Source organism: Natator depressus, chromosome 1 (genome assembly GCF_965152275.1).
Source record: "Natator depressus isolate rNatDep1 chromosome 1, rNatDep2.hap1, whole genome shotgun sequence".
Taxonomy (NCBI): domain Eukaryota; kingdom Metazoa; phylum Chordata; order Testudines; family Cheloniidae; genus Natator; species Natator depressus.
In genome coordinates, this window is record NC_134234.1 from 23321331 (window position 1) to 23342899 (window position 21569).

Consider the following 21569-nt stretch of genomic DNA (forward strand, 5'->3'; position numbering starts at 1 on the left):
GCCACGCACGGAGCTCCCTATCCAGCCTTTTCCACCCCCCCCCCCGCCACGCACGGAGCTCCCAATCCAGCCTTTTCCACCCCCCCCCCCGCCATGCACGGAGCTCCCAATCCAGCCTTTTCCACCCCCCCCCGCCATGCACGGAGCTCCCAATCCAGCCTTTTCCACCCCCCCCCCCGCCATGCACGGAGCTCCCAATCCAGCCTTTTCCACCCCCCCCCCGCCATGCACGGAGCTCCCAATCCAGCCTTTTCCACCCGCCTCCCCCGCCATGCACGGAGCTCCCAATCCAGCCTTTTCCACCCGCCTCCCCCGCCACGCACGGAGCTCCCAATCCAGCCTTTTCCACCCCCCCCCCCCGCCACGCACGGAGCTCCCAATCCAGCCTTTTCCACCCCTCCCCCGCCACGCACGGAGCTCCCTATCCAGCCTTTTCCACCCCCCCCCCCGGCCATGCACGGAGCTCCCCATCCAGCCCACATTCAGAGATCCGGGCCCTCTGCACCGCACGGGGCATGCACACCGCCCCCCATGCAGAATTCGCTCTCCGGTCCCGCTGGCTCCTCCTCCCGCCCAGTCGGTCGGGGCAGCCGCCGGCCTCGGGGAACACAAGCGCTGAAAGCCCCAGTCCGCTCATCCCGCTAGCTCCCTGGGCGCGGGACGCGCTGATTGGCTGCAGGGCTCACGCGAGCCGCGCTGGGGGCGGGTTTGGCCGCGAGTAACCCCGGCCGCGCGAGCTGCCCGCGCGACCTTTCTCCTGCGTTAGTGGTGCCGCGGCGCCCCTCCCCGGCGGTCGCAGGAGCGCGGCAAGATGGCGGCGCTGAGCAAGTCCATCCCCCACAACTGCTACGAGATCGGGCACACCTGGCACCCGCACTGCGGCCAGGCCTTCGTGCACATCACCCACGGGGCGCTGGCTGAGTCCCTGCGCATCTACGGCACCCTCTACCTGGTGAGCCCGGACCCGGGCGGGGAGAGGGACGTGGCCGCGGGGGGGGCGGGGAGAGGATGGACATGGGGGGAGGATGGGCAGGGGCTGCGGGGGGGGGGAATCCCGGGCTTGTGTGTGGCAGGGAGGATAGACAGGGGTTGTGGGAGGAGGGTGGGCAGGTTGGGGGGACAGGGCAGGGATTGGGGGGATGACACTGAGTAGGGCGGAGAGGATCAGGACCGGGGGGGTTGCAGAAGGAAACAAAGCACCCTGTGTTTGGTAAGCCCTGAATGGGACAGGAGACATGGCGGGAGGGCCAATGGGACAGGAGGAGGAGGAGGAGGAGGTCACCAGGATGAGTTCTGTTGGAGGAGAAGGGAGGAAGAAAGCCCTTGACCTCCAGGACAGTGAGGGGAACAAGGATGCACTGGGGATGACAGCGTCCTTTATCTGGTGAGAGGATCAGGAGGAGATCCTACAGGGAGCAGATAGAGAACCATGTGGTACAAGGATGTCATCCCTGTCTTCTGAGGGGATACCCACCTGGGTGAGGCAGGGGTGTTGGGGATGGGGGGACTTTGGAGAAATTTGGCACCATTCCCGGTGCCTGAGGTACTCCTTCCCCGAAGAGGAAACTATGTGTGTAGGGGTCTTTTTAGGTAGGGAGACTTCTGGGATGAATTCCAATGCAAGATTAAGGTATGTTACTCCTTATTTTGGAATGCATCTGGGATGAGCATCCTGCCTCTCCTTCTGCTCACTGTACATTTTTGGGGCATTTGGGATATGTCCTCCCTGCTTAACTGTAGATATTCTCTCCCACCTTTCCTCCACTTTGGGAAGTATCTGCTGTTCCTTTCTAAGTACATTTTTTTCCTCAGGCAGTTATGTGCTTGCCTCTTGCTTACCTCTCCTTTGCTTCCATCAAAAGTTTGTATTCCTCATTTTAAATATACTTATCCTACCTTTAACTATGTAATTTACAGGCCTCTGTATCCTGGGGAACGTGTGCAGAAAATACTCTCTCTCTCTATAAGAGAGAGAGAGAGAATTATGCAAGATGTATCTTCACTTTCCCAGCAGTAGCTTGTGAGGCCAGATGAGATATTTTCCTAATTTGACTAGGTGAATGGTGATATTTCATTTGGGAGGAGAGAGATTGAAATTTACAAGATTTTATGCTGTTTCAAGTGGTGACAGGTTAAAAGAGAAAATTTAGGGTGTTGATCATTCTATCAATAGCAGCTGTGCAGCTCCCATTGGAATCAGTGGAAACTGCATTTGTAAAATTAAGAGGACAGTCAGGCTGACAGTATCTTAAGCATGGATTGTCAAAGGAGCCTAAGTAGATTAAGCACCCATTTAATGGACATTGGGCACCTAACCCACTTAGGTTCCTTTGAAAATACCAGTTTAAAGATTGGATTAAAACACTCCATGCAATCCTTCCTTACAAGAGAGGGAAACTTGAAGATATTAAAGTGAATCCAAAATGAGTAAGACTTATGGCACATCTGAACCCTGAATTGTAACAGCACTCTCAGTCACTGAATGGTTTCACTGAATGAAAATCATGACAGGCTTGCTTCTGAGTTAAAATTTGTTGTTCCATACAGAGAAATTCACACACCAGTCTTTGCACAACCTTGTTATTTTTGTTTACCATTCTTAACTTTACCCATGTGAGTGATCTCATTAGCTTCAGTGGGAGTTACCACTTGTGAGTAAAGCAAAGCACAAGTGTAAGGTGTTTGCAGAACCTGGATCTTTGTTTGAACAACTCACAGCAATGAGTAAAAAAATCCAAGTTGTGTGAAGAAAAATCAAATTCTGCATTTTATGTATTCTAACTGTAAGTTCCTCCTGATATTCTATGTGCTTTGCGGCTACTGTTTCATCATCTTAATTTTATCAGTGGGTAGTCAAGTGTTGTTTCCAGTACTACTTTAGGCCCTGTCCTCTTCACAGCAGTAGAAATGTACGTGTCTGGCCTTGTTCTCTGCCAAGCATGTAATTGTCTCTGTTTGTCTGCTTCTCTGGTGCCACAAGTTAATAAGTTAGGTAAGTAGAGATAACTAACATTTCATCTTCCAAAAATTTGTGTGGGAGTAAATTAGAGTGAACAGACAAGGAGAGAGTGACTGGCCGGAGGCTAGTGGTACGGAAATGAACACATTTGGGGACAGTTGTGAGCCACAGTCCCAATTTGTAACATCTACAGCTTACATTTCTGAAATGTTTGCCCACCTCTCTGTCAATTATGGAGACTGACTGAGCCAATTAAGTGTAGCCAGCATTTGCTGAAAATTATTTGTAAGTGAAATGTTGGCCAAAAACAGTCTCTTTGAATTCTTAAGCAGTCCTGATATTTTTTACACACCTATGTAATGTGCTTAAATGTGCTTCAGGTAAAAATTAAGCCTGCAAGCTTAGTGTTCCAGTTGTCTTTAGCTTTGCTTCAGTTAATTTTGGAAAACCTTTGCCATTGACCTAAGGTAAATTGATAGCATCCTTTAAGGAGTATATTTGATGGTCATATAGCTGATTTTAGGTATATTAAGTAAAGCTGTCAATATTCATGTAACTATCTTGTTATGATGAGCCTTGTTTCTATCTGTTCTTTGTATTACTGTAGTGCCTAGGAGCACTAATTGTGGAGCAGCACCCTGTTGCATGAAGCATTAAAAGAGGCTGGATAAACATTAAGTATTAAAAGTAACTGCGCCTAAACTGCAATTGTCAAAATAAATAGTACTTTTCATTCTAGTGTCCTTACTTTGTTGTCTGTTCACTTGGTAATTCTCAGTGGGTCTTCCCGACACACACATTTAGAAGCTCAAGTAGAGACAAATAGCTTCTGGGGTGCTTAGCTAATCCATGCTATGACTCCTCTGGCCTGCCATTGCTCCCTGCATTATTTACGCAATTTACATCCAGAATACAAAGTGTCTGCTCTATATTGGTAGGAAGGGTTTTTAAATGTTCAGTAACTCATCATTGAGGGACCTCATTTCTGTAATTATGGTGTTGATTTTGGATCTGAATAGTTGTATTCCTGTTGTCCCCCTCATTCTCTGTGCCATCTTCCCCAACACTTCTCCCTGTTCTCAATCCTGTGGATCTGGCCACTCTACAAAGATGTTTGAAAGTAGATTGCTTTTATACTGCACGTCCAGACCTCTATCATACATAAAGAGATCAGTTTACATCTACGGTGTGCTTTTGCTCAGCTCTGAGCACCCATTGAATTTATATGACTGTCTTTGAAAATGCCACCAAACATGGGCTCCCATGCAGCTTGTGCATAGAAAAATGCCAATTTACAAAATGTCTGGCGTGCCCAACTACCACTTGAAGCTCTAGATCCGTGGTCACCAACTGGTTGATCGTGATCTCTGGCGGCACAGCAGAGCTTCTAAGACAGGCTCCTTGCCTACCCTGGCCCCATGCTGCTTCTGGAAGGGGGCAGGGGTCTCCCTCTGCGTGCTGCTCCTGCCTGCAAGCACTGCCCCTGCAGATACCATTGCCCGGGAACGGGTAGCTATGCCCAATGGGAGCTGCGGGGGTAGTGCTTGCAGAGAGGGGCAGCACGCGGAGCTACATGCTTCCGCCCCTCCCCACAGGGGCCGCAGGGGCTTGTTGGCCTCTTCTGGGTGCGGCGTGGGGCTGGGATAGGCAGGGAGCCTGCTTTAGTGGCAGCCATGCTGATCCAGCAACCAGGAGCTGCTGGAGATAAGTGCTGTCCGGCGGGAGGCCGCACCCCAACCACCAGCCTTGCGCCCCCTCCGGGAGCCTGAACCCTCTCCTGCACTCCCAGCCCTGCCCCAGGCTCAGCCCAGAGCCCCCTCCCACACTGCAAACCCCTCGGCTCCAGCCCAGAGTTCGCACCTCCTCCTGAACCCCAACTCCCTATCCCAGCCTGGTGAAAGTGAGTGAGAGCGAGCGATGGGGGGGCGGGGGATAGTGTGAGTGGAGCAGGGTTTTGGGGAAGGGGTAGGGCCTCGAGGAAGCGGGGGGTTAGATGCTGGGTTGCCCTTAAATTCAAAAAGTGATCTTGGGCATAAAAAGGTTGGAGACCACTGTCCTAGATGGTAGCCCGAATACCCAAATGGCTATTTGCATCTGCCCAAGCTTTTGAAAATGTTAGCAAATGTATGTAGACAGCACTCCTCATCTGTTTCACTTCCAATTCTGCAACATTCAAAGACAGGAAGTGAAAAAAGTGCTTTAATAGCATTTTTTAAAAACCGAGTGACTAAGTCTTCCTCTCCACCTATTTCTGAGACTTTTCTATCAATTTGAAGGCACTTACCTCATTGCCTCACTACACTACAGGTGCCCCATAAGAAGATTGCTGAAGTATCTTTAATGATTTTGAACTAGAGAGAAAGGAGTAAAATCAGGTAAAACAGCAGTATTTGGAGAATCTACATCTTATAGCAATGATTTTTTGAAAATTCCAGCATCTGGAGTGCAGCTGAGCCTGAGCATTCAGACTTGGGTGACTGTCCTAAAACATGTTTTCAAAGACCAGGCATCTACCCACATTCTGCTTTGATGTTTCCCCTGTTGTTGGGTATCTAAAGCTGGCTGCTCAAACCATCTGCAGAGTACCCAGAGGAAGCCATTTGCCAATACACATGCTAGTCATGAGTGTGAATCTGATGTATCTAGTGGTTCCCAAACTTGTTCTGCCGCTTGTGCAGGGAAAGCTCCTGCTGGGCCGGGGTGGTTTGTTTACCTGCCGAGCCCACAGGTTCAGCCGATCGCGGCTTCCACTGACTGCGGTTTGCTGCTCCAGGCCAATGGGAGCTGCTGGAAGCGGCGGCTAGTACGTCCCTCGGCTCGTGCCGCTTCCAGCAGCTCCCATTGGCTTGGAGCAGCGAACCGCGGCCACCGGGAGCCACGATTGGCCGAACCTGCAGACACGGCAGGTAAACAAACTGGCCCGGCCCAGCAGGGGCTTTCCCTGCACAAGCGGCAGAACAAGTTTGGGAACCACTGCTCTAATGCATCACAATTTTCAGTGAAGTCAATAGGAATTCTGAATCAGCTCCTTTCAAGCTCAGACCTTGGTAGTCAGAGTGTGACTACACCTACAAACCAAGAGAAGCTCTACATTCGCTGGTATTTTTTACATACTTCCACTCAGTTTGAGTGAGGCAGAATTTTTCTCTTCAATTATACCTACAATTCCAAAGCCACATAAATAATAATTTTAGTGATGTGGTTTAAAATTTTTAGCTAAGAAAAAAAAGTTAAATATGAAAAGTTATGTTTTTTTCAATGCAAGGCCAGTTGCAAAACCAGAATATCACCGTTTACCCTTTTCAAGGAAACCTATAAAACTCGGGGCTTGTTTACATTCTGTATTTTTGGACCAACTACATCAGTACAAAAAAATCTGTAACGTAGACAAGCCCTAATCAGAAGTATAATATTAATAATCATGCTCTTGGATCCGATTCCACATAACTGCAAGCTAAAGATCTCATGGAACCTTTTTTTGAAGAGTTGTGAAAAATGCTGGTATACTGAGTAACAGTCTAAATCCTCTTTGTCACTGCAATGGATCCAAATATCCAAACTGTGAACTACTGAGTGCTGAATAGCGGCTCTGTTTGCTTACACTTCAGTGCACTACATGTATTTCACTTACTACTTTGTAAACTGTTTCTAGGTAACTTGAACATGGAAGGTGATATGTAAAACTAAATTGTCTCCTTTTTCCACCACACAGTTTTCATTAAATCCTTGACCTGCCAAGTTTAGTGGAACTATAGAGTTTCACCCCTCCCCCGCACCAGATATATTCTTTCATTTAATGAAACCAGGATTTATCTTTATTCTAAATAAGGGAATTTTCATTTGCCTCACGTTTTTATAGCAGAAGCATGTTATACATCAGAAAGTGCAGTAGATTGAATTTGTGAATAAGTAAATTGAATTATGTGAATTTGTCATTTATAATTTGAATATTAAGTTTACTCAGTTGTATTTCCTTTTCTGTGGAAAGAAGTAGCCATTTTTAAAACTTAGTGGATTGTATATACTGTATATATATTTATGTATATATTTAATCCAGAAGTAGCCATTTTTAAAACTTAGTGGATTGTATATACTGTCTTGTTTTCAGTTGAGCTTAAGAAAAGGGTGGGTGGATGTAAGAGAATATAATAGTGTGTCTCTTGGTCAATAGTGGTCTGCGGAATCAGGTTTTTTGAGTCCTCTATTCAGCCTGCCACTGTGACTTTGAGTAAATCATTTTACCTTTGTGTGCCTCAATTTCCCCATTTATAAAGTGGGTATAATAATCCACATGACACCAAACTTGTGGAGTTAGTGGCATGAGGCATGATAATTAATACTTGTAAAATACTTTGAGATACTAAAAAAATTCTGTAAAAGTGAAAATTATTATTTAGAAAAGTCTAGGGATTTTTTTTTTTGCAGCAGACATAATCATACCAAATCTCTGATCTCCAAAGAGTGTCATGTATAAATGAGGCAGCAATCTTAGAGCAGTAACAGCTACAGCAACCGACTTTCTGTTGACAGATTGGCTAGCCAGAGACAACTCAAAGGAGGTACCAAACTGTCCCCAAAATAGTGAGCATTTTTTATGTAACCCTTCTGACCATCAGAGTTGGCAGCAACAAGGGCCGGGTTCAATATCTAGGGGATCCATTCCAATAACACAATGCAAACCGGCTCGAGCCCCCACCCAGTGACCTGGGACAAATATATACCACCCCTGCTGGGCGCCTCCAAGAGGCAATACTTCCTCTCTTGCAAGCACATAGTCTGAGTGTAGCAAAAAGCCTTTTAATAACAGGGAGAAACAATCTGGCATTATGCTGGGGAAACACCACCACCAGGATTCATAACACAACCCATGAGCAAAAAACCCACCCCAAGCAAATTGGGGCATGCCCCTTTCCCTTTGGTTCTTGAGTCCAGCAACCCCAAATCACCCAAAGTCCCAAAAGTCCAGTGACCCAAAAGTCTCTGTCCCTGGTCAGGGCAGCCCCAGAGTTCGAAAGTTTATCTGCAGAGCTTTACCTCCCACCATGGGTGGAGATGGGACGGGGGTAAGAGGCACCTTACATGATCTGAAGCTGACCGCCCCACAGCTCCATAGGCCTTCGCTCCGCTCCGCCAGCTGCCCCACGAACTCCTTCGCTCAGCTCCGCTCCGCGGCCCACAAGCAGCTCCCGCCGTCCCACGAACTGCTCCACCAGCCAGTCCACAAACTGCTCCGCGTCCCACCAGCAGCTCCCGCTGTCCTACGAACTGCTCCACCAGCCTGTCCACAAGGCACTCCAGCCGTCCCGCAAACTGCTCCACAATATATCTTCAGGCTCCCCCACTACTTAACACAACGCTCAATGATTTCAGCTCTTTGGTGAATTCAGCTTGTAGTAGGGGAACCTCAGTGCTGGTGCACTATTAGCCCAAAATGAGCTCAGCAGCCTGTAACTAGACTTCTAATGAAATCAAAATTAGCTCTGATATTCCACAGTGGAGAGAGATGGAAGTGCAATTAGCATGTAAGGCCCTCACCAAGGGGCCCAGGCCACCAAGTATTAATACTTGTCCCCAGCCTCTCAATTCACAGAGTTTTGGAACCCATGACCCTTGCCTAGCGAGTGCTACTTAGTTGATGGTGAGTCCCTCCATCATAACAAAAGGCCAAGTACCGTTCCAAGCACAGTTCCCATAATCAGGGTAATAACAATTTATTCTTCCTGCCCCAATAACAGCAACACTGGGGATCCCACAGCAGCCAAAGTGACCATTTGGGCAGCTATGGCCTCAGTTTAGGCGGGGTGGGTGTGCCTATGCAAATGAGATCGGCCCCTGAAGTTTTTTTTCACAACTTGCCACACCTCACCACCAGATGTCAGGGTGGAGCTCATCCTGACACTGCTTACATTTAGATGCTCCATTTTGCCACTAACTTGAGCAGCCAAGGAATCTCAGCAGACAAACACTGTTGGCTGCTGGTGACCTCATTGACTGCTGGATCTGTGATCCTTTCCCAATTTCCAAATAATAATCCTGAGTGGGCACATTTTGATTTTTTTTGTGGCCAGTGACTACCTCAAAAGCCAGGGATAGCTATGAAAGCGCAGCCCAAAAAGACTGCTTTCAGGAGGCTAGATACCTATCCATTACTGCTAATGCTATTAAAAGCATGCCCAAGCTTGTTGAAACATCACAGACCTGTCTGTGCTGGTCCTGCTGTTCCTGCTCAGTTAAAGTGTTTGAAATGGTGCTAGCCATATGTACAAGTTTTGCCAGTACTATGTGGACATGTTATCTTTTAAAAATGTAATTCTAATTTAGCTGTTCCTATAAAGCATCTGAACTGTAACATTTAAGAGTATTTAGTATCTCCTTGTGAGGTATTGCTGATGGTGAGGAGTGTGTCTGTTGAATACAGCACTCTTGTTTGAATACTGGAAACAGAACATGTAACATAATGGAAGAGGTAACAGTAGATGGCTTACAGATGGTGTCTTTGACTCCAGTACTCTGTAATACCTATATTACCAGAGTCATTGTAAGGCTTTATTCTTTAATACTTGTCATGCACTTTGCTATCTTCAGATGGAAGGTGTTATAGGAAAAAGTGCAAAATAATTAGCTGACAGTAGTGCTAAAAAGACTGAAATAAGTTTTATAATAACGTTTTTCTTTAAAGGTGCTCCATGACTAAAGACATCCTGAGTGCCCAAGAAAATATGACTAAATAACATAGCTTACAAAAGTCCAGTGTAAATAAGGCCCATTAATTAAAAATGGAAAGAAAACAGAACAGAATTTGAAAGTGTCTTTTTGTATTTTGAGTCATTAATGGTTGGCCTACTTCCTAAGAATGCAAACAGACTGAGGGGGAAAAAATTATTTTTTTAAGACTCCTTCATTTAAAAAATTTAAAGCTGGAAAGGAGGACCTTAGGTAGCTGAAGTATGAGGTTTGAAACATGTAGGCCTCTGGAGTTATGGGTTCAAATGATAGGAAGGTCTGTTTTAACCTTTCAGTTTTTTAATGTGGATAAATGAACTTTTGTCCACTTACTATATGTGGGTCTCCTGAATGACAAAAATTAAATAAAAAATCCTGATTGCTCTATGTGAACATCTGAAATTTTTGTGGTACATTTCTTCTAAAGCAGCAGTGTTAGCTAGTGTCATGATTAAATTTTCATTTACATAATTGATTACGGTAGACAGAATTTAATCTTGCAATTTAATTTGGCTAAAGTATTCTTCACTTCCTCTTCTAAACTTTTGGTAAACTCCTTCTGTGTTTCATCCCAGAGGTGGCTGAATTACTGCGGTGGTAGAAATAATTGTTCTGCATGGTGTGTGTAGATAAATATACATTGTGACAAAGTTCCTGCTCTACCTTGGTGAGTCTTGCGCTTATTGGCGGATTTGCTCACCTTGGAGCATCACGGCAGCCCTTAGCTTGGCCGTTTTTCTGAATTCACAGTCCAGGTCGACTCCTCCTGTGTCTGACCAGGAGTTGGGAGGATTTGGGGGGGAACCCGGGCCCACACTCTACTCCGGGTTCCAGCCCAGGGCCCTGTGGAATGCAGATGTCTAGAGTGTCTCCTGGATCAGCAGTGTGACAGCTACAACTCCCTTGGCTACTTCCCCATGGCCTCCTCCCAACACCTTCTTTATCCTCACCATAGGACCTTTCTCCCGGTGTCTAATAATGCTTGTACACCTCAGTCCTCCAACAGTCCGCATTCTCACTCTCAGCTCCTAGTGCCTCTTGCTCCCAGCTCCTCACACGCACGCCACAAACTGAAGTGAGCTCCTTTTTAAAACCCAGGTGCCCTGATTAGCCTGCCTTAATTGATTCTAGCAACTTCTTGATTGGCTGCAGGTGTTCTAATCAGCCTGTCTTAATTGTCTCCAGAAGGTTCCTGATTGTTCTGGAACCTTCCCTGTTACCTTACCGAGGGACAAGGCACCTACTTAACCTGGGGCTAATATATTTGCCTTCTATTACTCTCCTGTAGCCATCTAGCCCGACCCTGTCACAACATTTAGAAAGCACTTTGCAAAATGTCTGAATAAAAGGTATAATTACAAAATAGCATTGTGTTAGAAGAGAGGGAGAAAGTACCAATGATGGATAATTTATTATATGTATTATTGAGCACCTCAGAGCCCCAGTCATAACTGGGATGCCATTGTGCTAGACACTATACAAACACAGAACAAAACGACAGATTGTGCCCCAGTGAGCTTACAATCTAAGTGTAAGACAAGAGCAGACATACTGGCAGGGGAATGCAAGGAAACAATGAGACAATTTTGGTCTTTGTGATAGGCTGTGGTCTTCACACACCAGTAGTCTAATTGTTGTCAAGTTTTTAATGACCAAAACTCTTCAACAGGCAGAAATTTTCCTGTTGCTTTTAGTGAATGTCAGCAAGATGGTGCTGCTGAACCAGTGCAGACACGTAGACAGGACCAAACCATGTCTAGCGTTACTACAAGTGTAGACAAGAACAAATGATCTTTACCATGATTTCATAAACTGTCTTTGAGGTTTGGGCAACTTTGTATAATTTTCAGTGCTAGCTCAGGTACACCGATTGCTGAGCTATGATGTTCGCAACAAAACTTTCTGGTGTAGACAGGGCTTTAATGGGCAAAGCTGAAACATTTTGGAGAATGATCCCATTAAGGACTAAGGCAGGGAGGAAAAAAGAGTTCATGGGGAAGGAGATGTGGTATTTGGAGGTAGTTTGGGGCCAGAGGAAGAGGAAGGTTACAAGCGGATATTAACTTCTTTATAACTTTTCCTTCTGTTCCATGTGACAATACAGTAGAATCTAGACTTTTTTGAACACCAATATTATCAGTGATCATTTATATGAACTATTTTTTCCTGATTGGGGGGGGGAACAATCATATAATGAAATTGATATATATGAAGAAGTACAGTAGAACGTCAAAGATACGAACATCAGAGTTACTGACTGACTGGTCAACCGGACACCATGTGGAACCGTAAGTAAGCAATCCAACAGCAGCAGAGATGACCTGCCTCCGCCCCCTTCCTCCCCCAAGTAGCAAATACTGTACTGTGCCTGTATTGCATCTTAAAGGTAGGCACATCTGGGCTGTCTGTTCCCGTTCCTACCCCCACCCCTTAATTGCCACATGGGGGCAGTCACAGGTAGGAGGTGAAGATGCTGAGTTTCACAGGCACAACTGTGGGCCCCCGGGCAGGCAGAGCAGGAGCAGCGTTGGGGTCTGCAGCTTTCGTGTAAGCCACAAGCGCAGTTCCCCGCCCTCTCTGGAAAAGAAACTTCCCAAGTTCCTGCAGGAACCTGGCCTGGAGTGTTGCTGCTGGAGCTGGAGCCCAAGCTCCTGCCTGGATGTTGCGCTCAGAAGGAGCAGCTCAGTTTTAAAGGGCCATAGCCTGCACTGCATACCCACTGACACCTTGGTGCCCCAGGGTGCATCACTCATCACCCTTGGAGCCAGGGGGCTAGAACCAGCTGTCTGTGCACATCCCACTTGCTGGGCAGCCATTTACAGGTAGAGTAGAAGACACTGAAGTTCACAGGCACAGTTGTGAGCCCTCGCTCTGAGCAGTCCACCCTGAGGAGCATCCCATAATGTCTTGTTCAGAGGTATGAACGTTTCAGAGTTACGAACAACCTCCATTTCTGAGGTGTCTGTAACAATGAGGTTCTATTATAGTTGCCATCTGTTCGCATTCTGATACCTTCAATGCACTGGAAATCACTTTGCAGTGTTTGTAGGACAGGAAGAAAGTGATGTGGTGCATCATAGAGCAACTTATGCACTGTACCTACTGTAATTTTGGGCAAATACATGAAGATCATGACAGATAACGTGTCATGTATGTTTTATATAAATAATCAATAGGGAGCAAGATCACCCTTCCTCTGTACTGAAGTGATGAGATTCTGGAGTTGGTGCATATGAAATCACAACAGTTTACCTTCTGGGCATTCCAAACATCACCACGAGTACCCTCAGCAGACACTTTTTTGCTCAGGACCACTAATGGGAAATAGGTCCCATCATGCTCCACCACATATGGTGATGGGGCATCCTGCAGGTAGACCTTTTCACCATGGCCAGAAACAAGAAATGCTTCCAGTTCTCGAGAGGTGGACTGAGTCGCCGTTCCTTGGGAGATGTCTTTCTCCTTCATTAAACATTGGGTCTGCTGTATGCATTTTCCTCCAGTTCTTCTAATATACAAGGTGCTGATCAAAGTAAAGAAAGATAAGGCCAGGGTTATTCTGGTGGGCCTAATGTAGCCAAGACAGGTATGGTTTCTTTTCCTCATCTAGTTGGCTGTTTGTCAACCGATCACCCTTCAGATGTTCTCCATCTTCTCTCTAAGGATGCCTGTCAAATTCTTCACTCCAACCTGGAAGTTCTTCGCCTCTAAGCATGGCTAATCAATGGCTTGTGGGATTAGACTCAGTCTGGTCTGAGGAGGTAACCAGAGTATTGTTGCACAGTAGGAAGCAGTTTACTCATAATACTTACCTACAGAAGTGGATGAGATTCAGCTACTGATGTGACATATAAGACACCTTCCACCAGCGTCGTCTTCGCTGTCATATATACTAGACTACATCCTGGAATTGAAAAAAGACAGGGTTGTTTCTGAGTAGCAGCAGTGTTAGTCTGTATCTGCAAAAAGAAAAGGAGTACTTGTGGCACCTTAGAGACTAACCAATTTATTTGAGCATAAGCTTTCATGAGCTACAGCTCACTTCATCGGATGCATGCAGTGGAAAATACAGTGGGGAGATTGTATATACACAGAGAACATGAAACAATGAGTGTTACCATACACACTGTAATGAGAGTGATCAGGTAAGGTGAGCTATTACCAGCAGGAGAGCTGGGGGGAACCTTTTGTAGTGATAATCAAGGTGGGCCATTTCCAGCAGTTAGAGCCAGAAGAGTACCCAGAAGTTACCTACTACAGGACAGGCCCAACAAAGAAAGTAACAGAACTCCACTAGCCATCACCTTCAACCCCCAACTAAAACCTCTCCAACACATCATCAAGGATCTACAACCTGTCCTGAAGGACGACCCATCACTCTCACAGATCTTGGGAGACAGGCCAGTCCTTGCTTACAGACAGCCCCCCAACCTGAAGCAAATACTCACCAGCAACCACACACCACACAACAAAACCACTAACCCAGGAACCTATCCTGGCAACAAAGCCCATTGCCAACTGTGTCCACATATCTATTCAGGGGACACCATCATAGGGCCTAATCACATCAGCCACACTATCAGAGGCTCGTTCACCTGCACATCTACCAATGTGATAAATGCCATCATGAGCCAGCAATGCCCCTCTGCCTTGTACATTGGCCAAACCGGACAGTCTCTCCGTAAAAGAATAAATGGACACAAATCAGACGTCAAGAATTATAACATTCAAAAACCAGTCGGCGAACACTTCAATCTCTCTGGTCACTCGATTACAGACCTAAAAGTGGCAATTCTTCAACAAAAAGACTTCAAAAACAGACTCCAACGAGAGACTGCTGAATTGGAATTCATTTGCAAACTGGACACCATTACATTAGGCTTGAATAAAGACTGGGAGTGGATGTGTCATTACATAAAGTAAAACTATTTCCCCATGTTTATCCCCCTTCCCTGCCCCCCCCCCCCCCCCCGTTCCTTAGACGTTCTTGTCAACTGCTGGAAATGGCCCACCTTGATTATCACTACAAAAGGTTTTCCACACCCTCCCCCCTGCTCTCCTGCTGGTAATAGCTCACCTTACCTGATCACTCTTGTTACAGTGTGTATGGTAACACCCATTGTTTCATATTCTCTGTGTATATAAAATCTCCCCACTGTATTTTCCACTGCATGCATCCGATGAAGTGAGCTGTAGCTCACGAAAGCTTATGCTCAAATAAATTTGTTAGTCTCTAAGGTGCCACAAGTCCTCCTTTTCTTTTTAGGGTTGTTTCTGAGTTCCATTAGTGTAGTTTTGGCAGCTGTTACAACATTTCATTCCCTGGTGGAGGGTTTTTGGGTATTCGATCATCCAGTGATGAGGTTTCTCAAGGGGTGGGTGTGACGTTCCCCTGGTGTTATCTGGACCGGTGATCTGCTAGGTCACTCCAATCCTCGACTCTGGGAGCCAGCCTTACCCTGCTCTGCTGTGAGAACCCCCACTCCTGGCCTGTTTGTGCACAGCCTCTGGCATGTAAGCTGCTCCCAGCTACATGAGTGAGCACTTTTGGCCAGCCGCTGTTTGGATTGTGCAGCTGAATGACACTAGTCAGTATCTCCAGTCCCTTACACAACCCTGTAACCTCTGTCTTGCAGTGTCCAATAATGCCCTCTGGAGGCTGCAAGCTTATATGAGTTTGTCAGTTTAACAAAGAAATTGATATGTACCAGGCTTGTTATCCCAAGGGGAGTCTGACACGCTTCAAACCAAATGCACTGCTTCAGGTAGAATAAACAAATTTATTAACTACAAAAGATAGATTTTAAGTGATTATAAGTCAAAACACAAGAAGTCAGATTTGGTTAAATGAAATAAAAGGAAAACACATTCTAAGCTGATCTTAACACTTTCAATGCCCTTACAAACTTGGATTCTTCTCACCACAGGCTGGCTGGATGCCCTTCAGCCAGGCTCTCCCCTTTGATCAGCGTTTCCGTCGCTTGGTGGTGGTGTCTCTAGATGGAGGTGTAAGAGAGAAAAGCATGGCAAACATCTCTCCCTTTTATTGGTTTCAGAGTAACAGCTGTGTTAGTCTGTATTCGCAAAAAGAAAAGGAGGACTTGTGGCACCTTAGAGACTAACCAATTTATTTGAGCATGAGCTTTCGTGAGCTACAGCTCACTTCATCGGATGCATACTGTGGAAATTGCAGAAGACATTATATACACAGACACCATGAAACAATACCTCCTCCCACCCCACTCTCCTGCTGGCAATAGCTTATCTAAAGTGATCATCAAGTTGGGCCATTTCCAGCACAAATCTAGGTTTTCTCACCCCCCCACCCCCATACACACACAAACTCACTCTCCTGCTGGTAATAGCTCATCCAAACTGACCACTCTCCCCACACTGTGCATGACAATCAAGGTGGGCCACTTCCAGCATAAATCCAAGTTTAACCAGAACGTCTGGGGGGAGGGGGAGGAAAAAACAAGGGGAAATAGGCTACAGATGAGCATTACCTCATCGTAGTCCCAAACTGACCAAGGGAAGGGGGGTGACTCCCTCGAGAGTCTTAACAGATTCTTTGATGCTGCCTAGGCCAGTGTCCTTTGTTCTTGTGAGACTGGGCTGGGTTTGTCCCCTACATGCTCTGATGAGGTGTGAATTGCCTCTCTGTTCCTGGAGAGTTTTGCCTGGGCTTGTTTTAAGCCATGAGGACACATTTTCAGCCTCATAACTATATACATGAAATTACAACCTATAATGTTACTATAACATTACTATAACAACAATGTTCAGTGCATTGTGAGCCTTCTGAAGACACTCAACATGACAAACTTTGCATTGGGTATCACACAATCCGATTATACGGATGAACATGGTGGTGCAGGGTGTTCCCCCGAGATACAGAGTGTCACAGTAAGGAATCATTTTGCACAAGTCAAACATCCTACCCTGATTTGGGAACCTCAGTTTGGTGCTTAGATGCCTTACAAGAGCCGCTGTTGAACCTGTGGCAACCTGCTCCCTCCTTGCCATTTTCAACAATAAGTCCTTCTGGTAGCCATTACTTCTGCTTGAAGAGTTGGGGAGATTAGGGCTCTGATCGCATATCCCCCTTTCACAGTATTTTTCAGCGACAAGGTCATATTATGACCACATCCCAAGGTCACATTATGACTACATCCCAAATTCTTACTAAAGGTGTCTTCTGATTTTCACATTAACCTGCATATTCAGCTTCCACTTTTCTTCCCTAAACAGCACATGAAATAGGAAGATTTGATATTGCACACACTCAGTGTCAGAAGGGCTTAAGCCTTTTACTTGGGCAGGACTAAGCCATTTAGAAAATTTCCCAGATTGTTTTATGTCTATTCTGGACAGATCTAAGGGATCTCCAGTTCCCAAGCAAAGACTTTCTAGATGGATAACTGACTCCATTATCTGTCAGTCTCATGATCTTCAACCTCCTTCCAGAGTAGTAATTCTTTCTTTAATTTGATAATCATTCCTAAAAATGTACCCATTGCTGAAATATGTAGAGCCACAACTTGGACCTCCATACATACCTTTTCTGAACAGTATGCAGTAACTCATGACTCGGCTTTTGATGCTATGTTAGGCTCTACTGTGCTGTCTTCAATTTTGGACTGTACGCCGAAGCCCTCCCCTCCTTAGAGGGTACTGCTTGGTAGTCACCTAAAGTGGAGCACCCATAGGGACGCTAGTTGAAGAAGAAGAGATTACTCGCCCTGTGAAGTAGCTGTGGTTCTTTGAGATGTGACACCCCCCCCCCCCCCCCCGCCATGGTTGCTCCACCACCTGTTCTCCTTCCCCTCAGTTTTGGAGTTCTCTGCTATCGAGCTTTGTGGTAGAGAAGGAGATGAGGGAAGTGCGTCTGCACAGTTTTATATAGCCATGGTGCAGAGCACAAGGCTGGATAGTGTGCATGTGTGGGCCGAACAGGCACTGCTACCCAAGATCTCTGATCAAAGGTGCATGGGGTGTATACTCACCGGAAGTGTAGCACCCATAGGGAAGGAACTGAAGTGGAGCATTCATAGGGGGGACATATCTTGAAGAACCGCTATTACTGCACAGGGTGAGTAACCTCTTCTTCTAGTTCCCTCGTGTGAACACTAGACCATTTTGACTCAAATAAATTTTATATTTAAACAATGTGTGTGTATATATTACTTTCTGGCTCTCTCATTTTTTAAGCAGTATTATGGTAATTTGGCAACTAGCTTACAGTCTCTGACACTGAGTTCTGAAACTGCCACAAATACTACTTTTTAACTGTGCTCACTATGTGCAGAAGATCTTTGCTGGGTCACTGTTTTTCTGAAAAATGTTTAAAAAAAAAACTACCTTGAACTCAAGCTCTTAGCTGTTTATAAGTGCTATAATTTCCACCTGAAGATAATTTTACAGTAATATAAAATATTTTATTCTGATTTTTAGTCTTACTATCAGGTGATCATATTGTAATTTGCTAGTTTTCAAAAATTAACAAATAATTTATCATATTCCCAAATTTACAATCTACTTAAGCCTCGCCTACACTAGAAAATTGTACTGTTTTTAACTGTATGGAATATAATTAAAGTGATACAATCTTCCTGGTGTGAACACAGTTATACTGGTATAAAGGTACTTTATACTAGTATAGCTATTCATGTAAGGAAAGGGGAATAACTTTACTGGTAAATCACCAGTATCTCAGTATAACTGTTATGCTGGGAGAATTTTGCACCACTGCGTGCATGCAGAATTCATGTACCCTACAGATTTCTTTGCTTTCCTGCAGAAAAATGCTTTCCTGAAGCAAAGGGAAGCCGCAAGAGCGGTCATGTGCCCCTCCCCAGCAGCGTGGGCCTGTTGTTCTGGGGGCCTGGAGCAGCTGGCAGAGAGGTAAATCACAGTGTGTGTGAGGGGAGAGGGGCTGGGTGTGCACTGGCTGGTGACTCCTACCCTGCATCAGACTCAGCTGCTATCCCCAGCTGAGCTGGGAACAGGGAAGGATGGGACTTTCTCTTCCCCTGCAAGGAGCAGCCGTGGGTCGGTCAGATCTACCCCCAGAAGTCTCCCCTGGCTGCAGAAAGTGCTACACCTGTGTGGGCGCCCATTGCTTCTCAGCTGTGTGGGAAGGGGTCACTGTATGAGGAGCTGCTCCTCCATCCACTCAACCCCCCCCCATACAGACAACCCCCTACCGAGCCCCCCGGACCGCCATCCTGCTGAGCCTTGCTCCCCCTGCACCCAGACCTCCCCTGCATCCAGACCTCCACCCCTCCACCTGGACTGCCCTCTCTGAGCCCCCTGCACTCAAACCCCCACTCCAGTGAGCCCCATCCCCCTCCACGTGGACAACACCGACAACCTCCCAACAGCCAGACTCCCACCCTACTGAGCTCCTAGCACTGGCACTCAGACCCCCGCCCCACTCTCCCAGCACCCAGACCCCCTTCTGAGTCCCCCTTCCAGACCCTCCCCCGCTGAGCTGCAACCACCTTTGCCTGGCCCCCTCCCCCACTGCAAAGTCCCATTTCCCCTGCATGCAAATCCCCAACTGAGCTGCCCGAACCCAGATTGCCCCACACAGAACTTTCTCACCCCACACCTGGATCCCCTGCACAGCAGACCCCTCCACACTTGGATCCTCCTGGGCTGAACCTGCCTGCCTCACACCTGTATTGGGCGCAAAGTCTGTGTGTGTGTGCGAGACTCTGTCCCTCTCGCTTACTGTCTTGGTGCGTGCCTGGCACGGAGGGTTGGGGCCCCAGGGTGTTTCTGGGGCAGGCCTGGCCCTTGTGCTGTGTCAGGGACGGGTGCAGCCTCACTGCTAAGTCCATATTCCTGGGGTGGGGGGGGGCTGCAGGGGGATCTCCCACCTCTATGTAGCCAATGGCCTGTGTTCCCCACTGCCATGCTGGAGTCTCCACATGTATTTATTGACAAATAAAATTTGCAGAATTTTAAAATATTGTGTGCAGATTTTTTTTGGTGCAGTATTCCTTCCAGAGTAAACTGTGTCCATATTACGGCTTTTACCAGTATAACTATTTCGGTTAAAAAAATTGTGTCCAACTGAAACAGTTATATTGGTAAAACTTTCAGACGTAGACTTAGACCTTCGATGATGCGGACAACGGAAGGGAGAAAAGTAGTAGTATTACCGCCATTTCACATATAGGTAGCGCCCTACCAAATTCATGGTCCATTCTGGTCAATTTCATGGCTATGGGATTTGAAAACTAGTTAATTTCACGTTTTCAGGTGTTTACATTTGAAATTTCATTGTGTTGTAACCATGGGGGCCCTGACCCAAAAAGGGGGCTGTGGGAGGGTTGCAAAACTGTTGTGGGGGGGGGGGGTCACGGGACTGCCACTTTCACTTCACCTCGGATCTTCCTGCAGCTGGAGGAGACTTCCAGAGGTGGAGGTGGGTCCGATTTCCCTCGTGCTGCTGGGAGAGCAGGCCATTGGTGGATTAACGCATGGGTCCACAGGGACCTAGCAAAATGGGTGCCCTGAGCCCCTACAACCATTGAGCCATTGAGCCATTGAAGCCTTGAGCCTGGGCGTTCTGAGCCCTGGCAGGAGCTGGGGGAGCGGGCACCCTGAACCTCAGCAGGAGCTGCGGGGCGGAAGCCCCGAGACAAGGTGCCCCGAGACCAGGCACCCCAAGCCCTGGCAGGAGCTGGGGGACAGAAACCCTGAGCCCCAGCAGGAGCCACGGGAGCAGAAGCCCTGAGCCTGGGTGCCTCGAGCCCCGGCAGGGGCTGTGGGGGAGAGAGTCCTAGCAGGAGCCACAGGGTGGAAGCCCTGGCAGAAGCAATGGTGCAGAATCCCTGAGCCTGGCTCCTGGCCAGGCAGGGGAGGAACAGGACTTGCTCTTCCCCTGCACAGCTGCTTTCAGTGGGGAGATCAGATCCACCTCCAGGTACTTTCCCCAGCTGCAGGAAGCTCCGGGGCTGCTGCAGTGCAGAAGCCCTGGGTGTATCACCTTCGCTTCTGCGCTGCCTCCGGAGGGGGTCTGATCTCCACACCGAGAGTGACCCTACAGGGGAAGAACAAGTCCTGTCCCTCTGCAGCCCGGCTGGGACTAGCATTAGGAGCCCCTGGCTGGGGCGCTCCCAGCAGCACAAAGGAGATTGGATTTCACTGGGAAGGGCGTATTTCACGGTCCGTGACATGTTTTTCATGGCCGTGAAGATGGTAGGGCCAACATATAGGGAACGGTGGCTCAGAGACTGAGTTTCTGAGGTTACACAGGGAGTCTGTGACAGAGCCAGGATTTGAACCCAGGCTTCCGAGTCCTAGTCCAGTTCTTTTTAATTTTCTCTTTTGTGTCTTTTTCTCTGACTTTTGCTCCTTTTGTCTTTCTCTTCCGTTCTTGACTTCATGTAATTTCCTACTATGCCTGTGTTTGTAACAGCCCACTTCATCTGGTGCACTTAGCACCTTCCTCTTCAAATCCTTCTTTAGAGTTCACTGTTTCTATTTAATATTCCAGTGCTGATCTCTCTCTTTTTTTTTTTTTTTGGCACTTTTTTCTCCTTAATTGTTTGTTGCATCTGTGTGATTTCTGTTGTAAGGTCCCCAGGGCAAGGATCTTGTACACCTATGTGTTGCTAAAGGCCGTGTATGTTGTATAGTCTACAGTAAATCCTGTCCACATGTGATAACCTGTTTTATCTATAATCCTGGAGATAATAGTGCCTGAACATTTAATTTAGTGGCTAGTTGCCAAATTACAAGGTGGTTTGTTTTTGTTCACCTTTGAAACATGAAATTAATTACTCTGTTGCAATTTTTAGGTTCAATCTGATAAAATGTGAAAAAAAATGTATTAATTGTACACTGATGGTAGCGAACTTTGTAGATGTGCGGT

At 46.8% G+C, this 21569-nt stretch overlaps 1 protein-coding gene across 1 annotated transcript in view; it reads left to right on the top strand.

The window, feature by feature from the left end:
• The first annotated feature begins 462 nt into the window (after positions 1-462).
• TMEM135 (transmembrane protein 135) overlaps positions 463-21569 on the top strand; it is a 364456-nt gene continuing 343349 nt past the window's right edge. Inside the window, exon 1 of the mRNA XM_074956363.1 lies at positions 463-952. Coding sequence (XP_074812464.1) covers positions 812-952 — 141 coding nt within the window. The 5' untranslated portion in view covers positions 463-811. The remainder of the gene's footprint in view (positions 953-21569) is intronic.